At 41.0% G+C, this 15,652-nt stretch overlaps 1 protein-coding gene across 1 annotated transcript in view; it reads left to right on the forward strand.

Annotated features, from left to right (window-relative positions):
• Positions 1-15,652, forward strand: part of tafa3a (TAFA chemokine like family member 3a) — a 78,233-nt gene that overhangs the window by 47,055 nt on the left and 15,526 nt on the right. The window contains exon 2 of the mRNA XM_080025525.1: positions 298-410. Within this exon, the coding sequence (XP_079881651.1) occupies positions 299-410 (112 nt within the window). The 5' untranslated portion in view covers position 298. The remainder of the gene's footprint in view (positions 1-297; positions 411-15,652) is intronic.

Genomic DNA, 15,652 nt, shown 5'->3' on the forward strand with positions numbered 1-15,652 from the left:
TGTGACGTCACTTCACGTGCACACTGGATTGTGTGTGCATGTAGCAGCGTAGAGAAACCCTCTTGTGTGTTGCCCCCGGCAATCCAATCCTCAATACCGACAAGGCGTCCAGTTAAAGCTCTGTAGATCAAAGCTTTGTGATTTCAGGAGTTATGCTAATTGACCACCTCTTCACGGCCAAGCCAAAGCTTTGGGAGCTTGTTGGCGTGAGCCCAGATGAGCCGGCCTGCACATCTGTGTGTCAGTGCAATGCAAATTATGGCTGACCAATGATGATTTTTCTTTTCTTTCTTCCAGAATGCAGGAGAGGGACCTACAGAGCACGTGCAGAAGGGCGCTGCTGCTGACCGTCTGTATGGTGTCTCTCTGGGGACAACTGACCAGTGCAGCATCACACAGAAGCCACATAGGTAAAACACTGCATGTTTTCCACATTGCTATTGGGCAACTTGCCAAGAACAACTGTTGTGTGCCACTTCTGTCTGATCAATAGCTCCACTGCAGAAGCTGTGGATTAAAGAAAAGTACTGCTGTAATTCTATTCACTCTTATTTTCCCCACTACAGGGAAACGTTTAAAATGACTGATCCAGAAAGCTGTTTGTTTTTAATGCATTTTGGAAAATAACCGGAGCTATTGGATTCCGGGAGGGCAAGAGAACAGCCAACAGCAGTAGCAGACTGGCAAATACACCAGCAGGGTAGATAATTATAGATATTTCATGGGCATTAATGGCATTCGGAAGAAAAGCATACAAGCAAAAACATATTGAATTATACATATAGCACACTGATGTGTCCTACAGAGTAGACTTTAATGGCCATTTTTAAGACAGTGCATTGCTCATTAATTTTCCTCACATATATACATTTATTTAAGATTTGATCTTCACAGAGATTTAATAAAACCACTCAGTCATCAGCCATGTAGGCTATGTAAAGCCATTAAAGGCCATTACACAGCATTTTCTGTTACAGTTTAATGCTTTAAGAATAGGATTATGAAAATTAAAACACACACACACACACACACACACACACACACACACACACACACACACACACACACACACACACACAAACACACACACAAGGAAAGATAGCATTTTTTATTCTCATAGAAATAGACCTGTACATGTTACAGCCATTTATCTTTTTTACCCTGATCAAAAACAACGTCATAATAAAAGACAATAACATGAGTCATAACAATTGATAACAGTTTTCTCATTGGCTATATTCTGAGTAAATTGGTACAAAATTGGAAAAATTTACATCTATGTGGCTGATGTGATTGACTCAACGCCATCGGAAAACAGGGTCACCCCTCAATGTTCTCTCGAGTATAAATAAAGGTTGAATAAAAAATAAAAAAACATCATACGCTGGCCTAAGTTCACTTCACTGAATTTTCCAGAAACTAATATAATAAGCCAAGCATGCTTGTTTTTCTCTGCTCACCAGCGGGGCAAAAAAGTCATGTCAGGTTTGTGCACATGTGAATTCAGCAGTTTAGCAGTCATGCAAGTTAAGCATCACATGGAAAAAGTAATACCAGGACAATAAGTGTGTATGCATCTTTGTGAGTTGTTGTGTGTGTGTGTATTTACTGAATGTGGCAGGGGACAAGACCTTTCACAAGGATTTCCACTCAAAATGGAGCTTGCCTGATCCCTGGGCATATCGGTAGAAACTGTGACTACACATTGAAATAACGAGCCTTATTTCACAGAAGGGCAAAGGTTGCACAATGGCTGGGGGGACAACCCAAAATTAGCCGAAAACAAAAACATGATCGGCAAAATAACTTTGACTGGGAATCTAAAAAGCAGCAATTTGCCTTGTCAAGTTGTATTACAAATCAATTAAAGTCAGAAGAGGAAAAAAAAGTTGTGACATCAGAATTAAAGCAACCGCCACCCCGACCGGAGACTTGCGTAATTGCCACAAGGGCAGAAACCTGAACCACACTTAAGGTTATTACACCCACCTAAGGTTGTGTTCACACTTAATAGTACACTTCTTTGGTGCGCACCAGATGTAGTTTGGATGCCTTGTTTCATTTTTGAGTTTGAAGTTTGGTTCACGTTCATAAAGGCAAACCTCAAACAAACTATAAATTGTGAACAAAAGTCAAGTGCACGGAAATGCCGTTCAATTATTGGTCAGTCAGACAGGTAAAAATGCAAATCCCTCCCAGTGTCTACCATAGTATGGAGCATCGGCAGGTTATTTTCATGCTGATCTTAAATTGGATCGGATTTTGTAAGAGCCGCATTCTATTATTATATATATCGTTTATATATATAAATGATTTAATGAATATAGTGCCAAAGAGACTTGGTGTTGTATGGCCAATTGATACATACTGTATTGTAAATTATTGTCACTGTATGCCATTGGAAACGACAATCTCCACTACTTTCCTCCACCTACACCAGCTCATGTAATATCAGCAGACTCAAGTGCATAGCTCATATTAGGGTAAGCTCAGACATCTTGCTCTAAATAAATGAATATCACATGCCAAAGACATTCTGCGGTAGAGGGTGATATTACGCATTAATACTAGGCTTCCTGTGATTGGTGCAGATGGGGTTCACAACAGTGATGAACTGCACCAGGCGGGTACACGCTCCAGGGATCCTTTCAACTGTACTTAACAAGGCTGGTGTGATCGCGACCCAAGATATGATAAGAGCTGTGACAAAGGTCCACACCTATTCTCACTATTGATTTTGAGGAAGTTTTGAGTGATCAGTGTGGTTTACATAGGAAAACTGGCAAATCAAGTGTACTTAAATTGTGTAGAAGGGTCAGTGTGCATGCATTTTTGAGCCTGCTATTGGGACCATTATCCCACAATGCAGTGCACAAAAGAAATGGATGAGCGGTTCACAAATACGAAATCGTTTCAAACACATTGTGTATGGTGATGAAACAGCTCTAGGAAGGTCTCAGTAAACAATTTTTTGGGGGAATTAAATCTTTTGTGGTGTTTCTTTCGCTTGGTGAAGTTTATATTGTGCTGGCATGATTGTCTCTTCTTGGCACGTTACTTTTTATTTTGTATTTTTTTTTTTTGTATCCCAGCAGTCGAAACCTAGCCTGGCATTCCCAGACCTGCCACTAGGCAAATTTGCTGCGCCTGTTGGTCTGGACACTCTCCATTGAAGCTTTTTCAAAAAGTCGAGAAATCCCAACTCACGTTTCAATTGGTTCTATCTAATATGGGCGCGCCAGAGCCCTTTGTATGGTGCTCTGGGGCGGACGTAACCGGATGACGACAGTGACGTGCATTCAACGTCGAAGCCGTGATAGTAAACATCAAAGATGGCTGTGGATATGTTGTGTGAGTTTGAGACTGCTTTGGCCTCGACCCTTTACAATTTGGAAGACGGCACTTAAATCTTTCATAAGCAAGTAAGTGGAATGTTCTGTTTTACCGACCACCCACGGCAAAAGTTAAATTAAACAGTTTAACAGCTGTTAGCTAAACGAACGGGGCTTAATATGTCCCCTTCTCTGATTGGTTGTAGTGCTATCCAACTGCGTGCAGTGGCATTTGAAATGCACGAGTAGGAGCCGCCCTTGAGTTGGAAATTACTATTGATCGTGGCCAGACCCTCTATCGTTCAAGATATCAGGGTCTGGATTTCCAGGCTAGTCGAATCTTCTATTCTTCTTCTAGTCTCTAGCAGTAAAAAGATAAAAAGTTTCATGAATACAACCAAGAAACATGAGATACACTATAAAGCACATGAACAACCCTGTCCACATGCTGGTCTGGTGTGTATTGGTTGTTTTCCATGGTTTGATCTAGATCTAGTAATTTTAAATGTGTGTTAATAATTTGAGATATGCTCTTCCCTGTTCCAAGATGACAATGCCACTGTGCACCAAGCAAGGTCTGTAAATAAATGCTGTTCCTGCATTTAGTGTGGAGGAACTTGACTGTTCTCCACAGAGCCCTGAATCCGACTCAATCTAACACTTTTCAGGTTAAATGTATCACATATTTGCCTGTACTAAATCTTACACCAGTGGCCGGCCACACTAAGCTGCAACTAGGCTCCAAACCTTTGTGGCAAGCCTTCTTAGGAGACTGGAGGTTATTCAAGTGTCATATAAATGAGTTTGGTTTTTGATATGTTAAAACAATAACACCACAAATATTATGATCGAGTGTCCACCTACTTTTGGCCACGTAGTAGGCCTATACTTCTTTGGCAACTCCACAACATTGAAGGGGAATCCCATGTCTACTTTTCTCGTGTTGTAATCTCATCCATACATTCAATATTTTCTGATAAATATTTGATGACTTTAGACTGACAGTAGAGTGCTAAATCCCAGTTGTTTGACTGCAAACATGTTGGCTAAACCATTTAATCCTTGGGCTTACATCGCTGTCTCTTTGGTTTTGCATTCATCCGGCTCTTGTGGTTTGTGCGCTTATTCCTGTGATTTATTAGGAGAGAGGGTTGGAGGGGGGTAATACAAGTAGCCTGGCCCCCAATTCTCCCCGGGCTGCACTCACACATGGGTAATCACGTAGCCTGTCCCTGAGCTACGGAGGTCAAGTCAAGGTGGGCCCAATAAGCAAACCTCTTTAGCCCTTCTGTTTATTGAGGTGGGAGGCTTCGCCAAGAGCAATTGAACCTTTCACCATGGCCCGACTGGGGCACGTGGAGCTTAGAGCGCGCACGCATAATCTCTGTAACAAGACCACTGCATCCCCAGGAGCACCATCTGCATTCATTAGCCATTCATGAAAGAGTGGGGAGAAAAAGGAAGGGTGCGAGAGGAGAGTGGTCTGGAGAAAGAGAGAGCACAAGCCTTATAACAAGTACCTTTCGGCTGTACAATTAGTTTAGGTCCTGTCGATTAGGATTTAGACTGATGATGTGACTGGGTCAAAATGCGGCCCCATTACTCAGCTATTAAGATACTTTTTCAACAGTAATTCACTCTGTCTCATTGAAAAACATTAATCAAGCACTCTGTGGTTTGGTGGTCAGTGCCTGTGAAGGCAGATGCTGAAATGGGATGGAGAGGAAAACAGGCGTGAAAAACCCATTTTCCGCTGAGGCTGTGGGACATGGTAGCGACTCCCTCTTCTCGAGATAAAACCGCTCTAAGTGTTCCGTTTACAGGTCGTAAACTCTGTTACATTTTTAAATATAAGGCATTAAGCCGGATGGCTCATGGATAGCTCTGCAAATTGGAATCAAAATGACTTTGCAGCTCAGGTTTACGCTGGGTTTAAATCAAGGTCCTGTTCTATATTCACACGCACACAAGGGGCCATGCTGCCTCATTAATAAGATGAAACTGTGCAGTAGCTCTCATTTGAATTCAGGGGAATATTTCCATATTTGCTTATGGTAGAGACTTTCTAAAAACTGTGTGACGCACTATAAGCTCTTTCTCAAGCTGCTTTATATGCTTCAGGGGATTCTTTTTTGTATTGTATGCAAATTGGCTTTAACTTCTTTCCCTCTTCATTTTCAGTGTTTCTTTTTGGGAACCAACTGATTCTCCTGAGACCCTGTGAATGGCAGAATCCAACATATACTATCTTGACTTTCTTGCCTGACATCCACTTTTTTCTCTCTCTCTCTCCCCCCATTTTCCCAGTCAGATTGATTTAGGGAAACTATATTTTAAGATGTGTCACTTAAAGACAATTTGTAAAAATGAAGTCTGCTGACTAGATAAATGAAAATAGTTTTCTTGTGCCGGCCTGGAGGGAAAAAGACTGAAGAATAGAGATGTTCGTGCTTGATGCGAATCAGGCAGCATACTTTCACTTGGTGTTTAAATGTTTATCTTAGATATTTCAAAATAATATATTTGTGATTGTTCAACGTTGAGTAGCTATGGGATAGATTTAGCCAGTGTGCTCGTGTTTACTCTACCCAATTAACTGCTAACCCGGAAGTTAGAAGAGTTGCATATGTTCAAGACACAAACAAACAAACAAACAAACAAACATGCATGAATAGAAAGTTAAATTAATTTGTGCTAAAGAAGAAAAAAAATATTGGAGGTTAAAATTTAGTTTAGTTAAAAGTTTTAGTGTGAACAGGTTAATGCCCTATGTAACTAACACTTTTACCAACCGGTGTCATATATGTTTAATATATACAAAAGATAAAGAAATCTGACTGAGTCACTGTTTACAAAAAAAAGTCATAACTTTTCAATTATAGGGGTGAATTTTCCATCCACGTCAAGTTGTAACTTTCAGTCTTCACAGCCTGAGCACTTGGTGTTGAAGTTAGTTCCATTGTACAGGCCTGTAATGACACTTGTAATGCAGAATATGATGTATAATGTATCTCGATCCCATTTGTTTTGCGCGATAACACATATCAGCCAGCGTGTCAGTGTGGAACGCTTTGCCCAGGGGGAGCATGACATTATACCATGCGGCCGCGGAGCAGGTCGGCCCCGCCCCTGGGGATGTGCGGGGATGTGGCTGCGCGGCATTCGGCCTGACATTTGGAGAGCAGGTGGACGACACAATGGTGGCCGGAGATATATAGCGAATAGAGGGAGATTGAGATGGAGATGTGGGGCTGTTTGAGATGCACTGAGGGGATGACAGGGGTCAGCTCGCCCCATCTCCCGGTGGCAGCTCCCGAGATTAGAAAACCATCAAACGTCCTCTGCTATATGCGTCTGAATGGCAGCTGTATAGATGAGCCATGAGTGGCTGCGTGTGGCCTTGGTTGCATCCTCCTGTGTGTGTGCTTGCGTATAGCCAGCAGAGGGGAGCAAGGGGAGAGAACGTGTGTGTTTTGTGTGTGTGTGTGTGTGTGTGTGTGTGTGTGTGTGTGCTGAGAGAATATCAATAGCTTTCTTCACATGGTTAGAGGAAATCGAAGTTTACTCTAGAGGTTATTCTTTTCATCATGTGTGTGATGAAAAAAAGAAACCTGAACAGTATTTTCCTCCATTTGCTACAATGCAGAGTGTAAAGGGTAAGTGTGGTTTCATACAACCCCCTTTATTGTATTCTGTATTTTGTATTGTATTATCGGTAATAAAAACGTACTCTATCAAGTGGATTGCCGAGATGTGAAATGTATTTAAACCAAGTCCAACATGGCCCGAAATACAAGTAGTAAGATGATTATACATGTATAATAGTTGTTAGAATTATTGGAAAAAATGTCTGTTGTAAACATTACAGTTTGAAGACCGACTTCATCATTCAACTTTGACTCAACATATGGATGCTTAGATTATGCTTTTCATGTCTACGTAGCTGAAAGGATCTTGTCAACTGCCAATGTCCTCTGACATTGACTGTATGTATCCACAGACTCAAGGTGCCTTTCCATGTGTGGAAGGTTAAGCCTATAAAGACACCCTAGGAAGTAATATCTAAACCAAGTGTGTAAGTCAGCTATCCGCCCTGTTGACCATGACTGTTCAAGAGTATATCAAGGTCTGAGTACAGATACAGTTTTCTTGTTCAATTGTTGATTTTTTCCAACATGTTGGATGCTCTTAGCAACAATCTTACCTCAATATGAGACAGTTTAGATAAGTGGTTTCCCAATCTTTCTGTTACTTTCTGTTGTAATCTTACTTGACCCACAGCCCTGTCAGATGGGCTCAAGTCCATTCTAATTGTATCATTTCAGGATTGCTTCTTGGAAAAATTTGAATCTTTTTTCACTGCAGAGAAATTTCAATGGCTCCTGTGGTTCTGTGGCTGTACATATGAACATGGAGAGGCATAAGCTGGATGTTTTTAACCATTCATTCATTGTTTTTAGCCATGCATATCTACTTCTCTGCTTGCCTGCTCAACTACTTTTCAGGAACTCTCAATTGCAACGTTTAGTGTTAAGGTGGTGCAACTGACTGGCTAACAGCCTTGTTGTTCTTAAAAGGTTATTGGTAATTGTGACTAAATTTGTTCATCACTGTAGTTTTTTTATCCGATTTGTCTGTTTATTTTGCTCCTAAACAGAAATAAGCCATTATTAAAGAGCATCATTTATAGACGTGCTTTGCTGGGAATCACAGGTTTGACACTAGTGTTACCAGGTTCCTAGATATTAGCAATCACCTTTCAGGAAACAATGTTATGGTGTGAATGATGGTAATAAAGTAAAATTCTACTTAATCTCAATGTCTGTACTGACCTGTATCTGTAAAATCTGGCTCTGTGTTTTCTTGGTTAGGAATTGGCCCCATATTGTGTCAGAATGGGATACGCCCAGTAGTCCTCTGTCTCCATTCTCTCTCTAATTACAGCTCAAATGTAAACCCATTATCCCTCGCCACATTATGAGTTACCTCTAGCTATTCTGAAATTCAAAGAAATGAGGATTTTTGGATTTTGATAGATATCGAAGAGAAGCCCGGTGATAAAGATTTAAGCTGATGAATGCAATTAGTGGAGAAGTGCTAACAGCATGGCGGTAATTGGGTCTTACAACGTAAAAGCCTGCCCTTATCCAGCAATTAGAGCAACCTCCTTTAAAGTTAGTCAATTGTGTTGCTGTTAATGGTCCATGCTTGGTTGAAGCTTAGCAGGAGTAGGTGAATTACCCTTTTCAGATTGGCCACATGGCTCTGTTCCTTGTCACAGTGCTTCTGTGCTCTGCTGAAATTTGAATGTGTTGGTGAATTAATTAACAAAAAGTAATTAATCTGTTGGCGATGGTGATTCGCTGCTCTACAGACTGTGTCATGTGAGAGGCTGTTTGATTTAATGCATGTTGCTATATAACATTAACTTTGGAATTAGTAACTCATTACAAAGTACATAGCATGTATCATAAAGAGGAATATTGCCATTATTCAGCTTTCAAAGACATGAAGCACAAGCAACATATTCGATATTTACAACCTGATGTCTGGACCATTCATGTGGTGCACAGAGGATTACAGACTTCAAAGAGCAACAACAAGCTGCTCAGTTTATGGTGAATTTAGGCAGAATAATAATGAACTAAAGTTAATATGATGCAAAAAGGTCTTTTGGGCTTGCACATGTTTCAAGTTACAAAAGATGAAGTGGTGGTGTATTAATTATGAATCAATCCTTTGAACATGAAAAGACTTAAGTGTGAATTCCAGTATCCAGATGAGCTTAACTCAAAGTGCATGACTGGTAGTCGAGTCATGCCTATTAATTTATAAAATCCCCAAAATACTGACACAGGCCTTTCAGAGCAATTAAATGTACCTTTTAGCCCAGAGGTTTTTAAAAGGAAGGCAGGCCTCCCCAGGGGGGCACAGGAGAGATGAAGAGGGGGTTTAAAGGGAGAGATGTGAGGCAAAGATACACCAGGAGGTGAAAAGGACAGGTGCTTACTTGTGTTCGGAAAAACAGCAGGAAGTCTGCTGTTATCGTTTGGCCCTCTCACCAATATGGTCAGCAGTAGCTGTGAAACACACACTCTAAAACCCTTGGCTCCGGATTGCTGCAATTTGAGTCAGAAATAGCATTTAGTAATAAGTGTGAGTTTCATTTTGGAAAGATATTATTATCTTTGATGTCCATTAAAAATGTGGCCGCTCTGGTGGCGTAGTGGATAAAGCGGGTTCTAATCCATCCTCTCTCATCCCCCCTCTCTCTCTGTCTCCCCATTTCAACTCTGCACTATCTAATAAAGCTTGAAAATGCCAAAAAATTATAAAAAAAAATCAAAAATCATCAGAAAAAAGTTTTCGGGGCCTGCATAGAAAGACTTTGAAAACCCCTGTCTAGATGAACACATTCTAAACAAAAGAACAACATCTTAACAGTTTGCTTTGAGAATTGAAACGTTTTCATCATGATCAATTGAAATTCAACTTATGCTTTCCTTTTTCCCCTCCAAGGGCTGGTTGTTGTAGCTCTGCTGTCATTAAGACCGGTGAAAGCTTTTCAATAGCTCGACATCTGTCTCTAAATTGGCTTATAGTATTATTTCAAGATGTCTGAGAACATGGCGGGGAAGTTTAATGTCCCCTCTAAGCACTAATTCTCTGTACTTACTATTACAAATTTGCAAACCCCAATCGTAAATTGTGCACGTTTGCCTCAACAACTGTCCCCCGAAACCACTTTTCCATGCGGTTTGATAATATAAATCCAAACAGACATTTATGTGCTGATCTGCAGTCAGGCGTTGTTGCGTAGGAATTCGGAGAGAAACTCAGTCAGTCGTTCAGCCTTGGGTAGTTTCCTTTTTTTTATTTTAAAGTAATGCTACGCCATGGCCTGGTAGTTATTCACTGAGGGCTGGAAACTGACTGAATAAAGTGAAATATAAGCTTCTAAAATGCAGCCTATCAATTGCTTGCCTCCATCTTCCGGCTCTGCTGGATGATTTTTCGCCTTCCGGCTGACATCTCTCCAGGAATGAAGTGCAGTGCCGAGCGTCCACATCGGACCATAAAAACAGCAACCAAGAGCTGAGCATTGAGTTTATGTGAATGGACTGGCGCATAAAATGTAATGGGTGGAACCATTGGAGTTCTCCTGAAATGGCTTTTTTAAAAGGTTTGTCGACATATTTTTCAACACGACGGTCTATTAAAAAAAGGGACATTTATATTGAGCTGTCAGTAGATGGACAGGTCAGGTGCTCCTTTAATAGTGTCCTCGGGCGGCCCACAATTCAACAGGGGATCAGTGCCGGTGGCTGCCTCTACCACTAACGAGATAATATTATTCTCCAGGGCGAGGTTTGATTTAGAGCAACTGGTTAAATATATCTCTCGGTTAGCAGCATTGCTAATGTAATTACATGACAAGTCTGATTTAGCGGGGAATAATCTCTGATCCTCATTTATGTGTAATTTGAAGCGAACCATACTTCTTCTTTTCAGACTGTGCTTGTTGCTCTGCCTTCAACACAGTCTGTCTTCTCCTCTGTGTAATGAAGATGGATTCTTCTGCTGTTCAGATCATTGTGGAGCTGTCATTGTTAATAAAATGTAAGTGGGCACCCTCAACCTCCTTTGTTTATGACACTGTGCTTGTCATCCAGGTCTGAATGGTATCAGTAAAATCTGCTCCGGCTGGATTCAGAGATGGTATTCGTTAAGAGCAGACATGACATCTGCTTGACAGGTCACCAGCATGTGTGCATGAGAGATGAGACACCATGGTCACTGGTAGAGGCGATAAAGCCTGGCAGTCTCAGGCATGCTATAATATTATGTTAAATAGTATGGATCTAAATTGTATAGCAAAGCAAAATCAAGTATCATTCTCCAAAATAGAATGAAAGTAAAAGAATGTACTTTCAGTACAATGTCTGTTTGTGTCAACAACAAAAAAAACATTGTTACTTATGGCAACTCAAAGCACTTGGTCATTGATTTTGATCCTGGTTAAATAGTGAAGCTTAAAGGTCACATATTATGCTAAATGCACTTTTTAAATGTGTTCCAACATATCCATGGGTCCACGGTGTGCCTAGAGACTGCCAAAATATAAAAAAAAATAAAAATCTCTCCTTTTCTCACTCTCCCCCTTTCTGAAACCCCCACCCCTCCCCCCCAATATACTCCAGTCAGAATTCTCCTCGTTTCTGACCTCAAAAACTGGAAAGCCAGAAGCTTCCACTGTGCAGCCCACACCCCTATTTCTTATTGGTCCATGGCCCTGACAGACAGAGGGCGAGGCGTATCTGGCGGCGGGGGGAGCTCAAAGATTGTATATTTACGAGGGGAGCTGCAGCTCTTTTAAAAAAATAGGCCATTGTGAGATTAGCTGAACATCAGCATAGTACAATAAATTATCTGAAAGTTTTTTTCAGCAAACAATTAAAGAAAAACGTATTAGGGACCACTAAGACCATATAATATGGTGTATAATAGTACCGAAAAGTGTATAATATGGGAGCTTTAAATTACAAGATAGAACCCAGTAAACAAAACTGGTTTAGCTGGTTTGAAGGGATGCAAGAGTCTAGATCTACAGTTCCCTCAACTATGCATGCTCAATTTTCTAAATTGACCATTTTACTCTGTTCCACCCTTTTGATTGGAAGAAACATTGCCTGTAAACCTTATCCAGGGCACAATTATACGTCCAATGAAACATATTTTGCAAAGTAATTAATGTAGGAAAAACATTTGTAGAATAAAAGTTTGGCCATGAGCACCATTGGTTCATGTCACAAAGAATTCCCATCAGCCATCCATGACCTTTAGCCTTTAGCTTGTTATATAAAATAGTTGTCTGCACTATATGTGCTAATTATGCCCATGTAATATTCATTTCATGCTTTAAAGTAATATTGCAAATAGAAATAGCCTAAATGCAGATGGTCTCATTGGCCTAGTATGGCTATAGAGAAACTGGGACTTCAGAAATTCACTTACAGTAATTTGTAAGTATTTAGGTCAATGTTGCAGTATCTTCAGGCCTGCTGGCTTCAACTAAATTCCAAGTAGCACAAAAAAACAACTCAATGAATCTAGACTGGAATGCGTATTATACGTCAAAAACCTTTTTCTGCTAAATTGCATCCCAGTTATAAAATATGGCTGTTTTGAAAGGATGCCTTTCTGCTAGTCATAAATCAAATAATTTTTATTTGTATAGCCCAATATCACAAATACACATTTGCCTCAGTGGGCTTTACATTCCATACAATATGACACCCTGCCCTTACACCCTTAGCTCGGCTGAGAAAAAACTCCCAGTAAAAAACCCTTTACCGGGATTAAAAAAAATTGAGAAATCTCAGGGAAAGTCGACAGAGTAAGGGACCCCTCTCCCAGGACGGACATACTTCAGTAGATGTCATAAGTAGAGAAAATTCACAAAGGATTTTTGTTATGTATAGCTTAGAAGCCGCTGTGGTGCATCTGGTAAAAATGCGCAGAGGATGTATAGTCCAAATGGGGTTTAGGTCTAATAATTAACACAATTAACATTGATTTACACTCTTCCGTTCTCTGCCAACACTCAATCGGCGCCAGCCCCCAAGACCCAGAGCCAGCCCCCCAGCACCCCACACCCAGAGAGCAAGCCCCAGCGCGGCACCAGTCCCGAGGAGGTCCGGGGCCATAGATAGAGAATAGAGAGTTTAGAATAGGGAATAGAGAATAAAGAATACACAGCCAAGCAACCACAGCCGAAACCCCCGGAGGGGCGACCCGAACGACCCGCCCAGATCCGCCGGACTGGCCACGCCAGGCCACGCCAGAGGCGCCAAGCACAAAGGGCGTGACGCATCCGCCGCCGCCACCGCACACCCAGAGCCAGGACCAGCCGGAGGGGCACCGACGCCGGGCAGTGAAACACAGACGCCAACAGCGACGCCCCAGGGCGGACCGCCAGGCAGTGATAAATGATTGGACAATTATGGGATACATTTGCTAGTAAAGCCAAACAATGACACTTGAGGTGATTTCTCATTGATCGGTTTCACTTAAAAAAAGTAAAACTTTTTACCAATAACATAGTTACAATATAAAAAGAAATGGCAGTCCAGTCCTTTTTATTTCGCAGCCATTTTCCTCTTGTGAAGTACCTCATATACCGAATACGTTCCCAGGCATACATGTAAATTAAAAAACATGTGGTGATGGACAATTATGGGATACATTTGCCAGTTTGTTTTCTTTTAACCACTTGCTGTTGATCATAAGAAAAATAAGAAAAAATGCCCCATATTGTATATTATCTTGTTATTTTAAGATGAGAAGATAGAAAAAAATACAGACAGTATTATACACCAAAAGCGTCAAGAAAACATATGTGATTAAATGAAAAAAGAGACTATAATGTTTCCTTGGTGGTTTGTCTGAACACCCTTTATTGCATTTTCAGTGAATGTCGAGAGAATGAGTAACCATGTCAAGACAACACTTTTTCTTGCAGAAGGCTTTGAGTCTGTGTAAGAGTCTTTTTCTCTTCTGCTGCTGCGGCGGCTGTCCCCTGGTTTAATAACTTCAGTAGCCTTTCACTTACTGTATAAGGCTGTATGATTCCTTGAGGGACTCCAATTGATCAGTCAGTGGTGGGCTTTAACATCTTGGCAGCCAGATGAATGGTACTGACATGGACTTCATCTAAACCACTAAAGCATACACTCTGGGAATGGGAGAGCCCACTCATCTGTTTTTATATTCTTTCCCTGTAAGGATTGTCCCCAGTGAGTAAAAAGATTACAAAATAATAGAATTCCGGACTGTAGGAAACAGACCTATTTGACGAAAAATGAACAATGAGCAAGAACTCACATTGTATCATAGTAATTGAAACACCTAGGATCTCAAAAGCTTTATGTTACAGTAAAGGACACAAAAGGGTGTTTGGCTGTTTTTCTGATCTCGTGGAACTGTATCGTTTGTCAAAGCTGTTCCAAATCATCATTACGAAAATCTCTCATACTATCAGACTTCCCAGCACCCACTTCTATGGTTATGGCTGGGTTGGGTTTAGATGGCTAAGACTGCGTAGTTAAGGTCAATGAAAGAGTCGAAGTAGAAGATGCAAATTTGAATGGGGGTTTCCTGCGCCACATTTGGAAAACACATTCCTTTCTCTCTAAGAGCAGTGTCCTGCTATTTCTATTCTAAGGTGGAGTATATGGTGTCCAGAGAACACTTGTTGCTAATTGAACTGAAAGGCAGTATTAGTTGACACCCAGAGTGAGTGCTCCAGCCATACTGACCTTTTGCGTTTGCAAACGTGACAACATGTCAACATAGCCATTTTCGGTATGAACACCAGACTTTTTTTCAGACAGACACACTATGGACAGGTAGCGAATGGCGAGTAGATATTTGCTGATTTTGACTAAAAGTGTTTTTGAAAACAATGGCTGAGTGTGCCCCATGGCAAAGTCCACATATTCTATATGTCTTCAATCTACGATCATGATATATTATCTTGACCAATTTTTATAAAGGATGAACAATGAAGTGAACATGCAGGTGGACAAATACTGGTATTCCCCTTTTAAACTAAAACCCTGCTTATATCTCTCTCTTGGACAAGGCCTTATTTCTTGGGTCTGGCACGGGCGGAGTGTTGGCTCAGCAGGTTTACAGCTTGTGGAAATGAGTCAACCTTTTCTGAATACAGTAATGCCATCAAACACTGGTCTTGTGAGAGTTCTGTTCATGTTTCTCACCAAGCAAGATGAATGAATGTTTCATGAACCAATGCCCCTGTATGTTTCTGTTTTTTCTGTTGCCACATTTTTTTTTTAATTTGCCCATTTGAATAGTTTTATTTGGAACAGTTTTTAATACCCTCTCACATTTCAATTTAATGTGTGTTTTGGCTGTGTAAAAACTGGCAGCTGTGTTCCTCTAGCATTACAGGCTGAGTATTACCTGGAAAATATGTTGCCGTTAGTTGTGATCAGCATGTAGAGGAGGCCTTTGAGTCGACTGAAATGGGTTATCGGCATCTGGGGCAAACAGTATGATTTAAGTCATTACTAATTCATAGGGTGTCTCCATTGTATGGCCTACAACCTCTGTTTTTATGACTGCTGCTGTTTCTGTGGTCTGGGCTTGTGGCCAGGACGTGACTCTTTTTTCAGTGTTTTGATCTGGCTCTGCTTATGCCAAATGAAAAAGGCCGGCTGGCAGCACGCGGCATGATGCCTGGGTTGAAACAGGAAATACACATGTGTATTTTGTTCTCTGTCCTTTTGAGGTGAAAG

This window comes from Ammodytes marinus, assembly GCF_949987685.1.
Source record: "Ammodytes marinus genome assembly, chromosome: 4".
Lineage (NCBI taxonomy): Eukaryota > Metazoa > Chordata > Actinopteri > Uranoscopiformes > Ammodytidae > Ammodytes > Ammodytes marinus.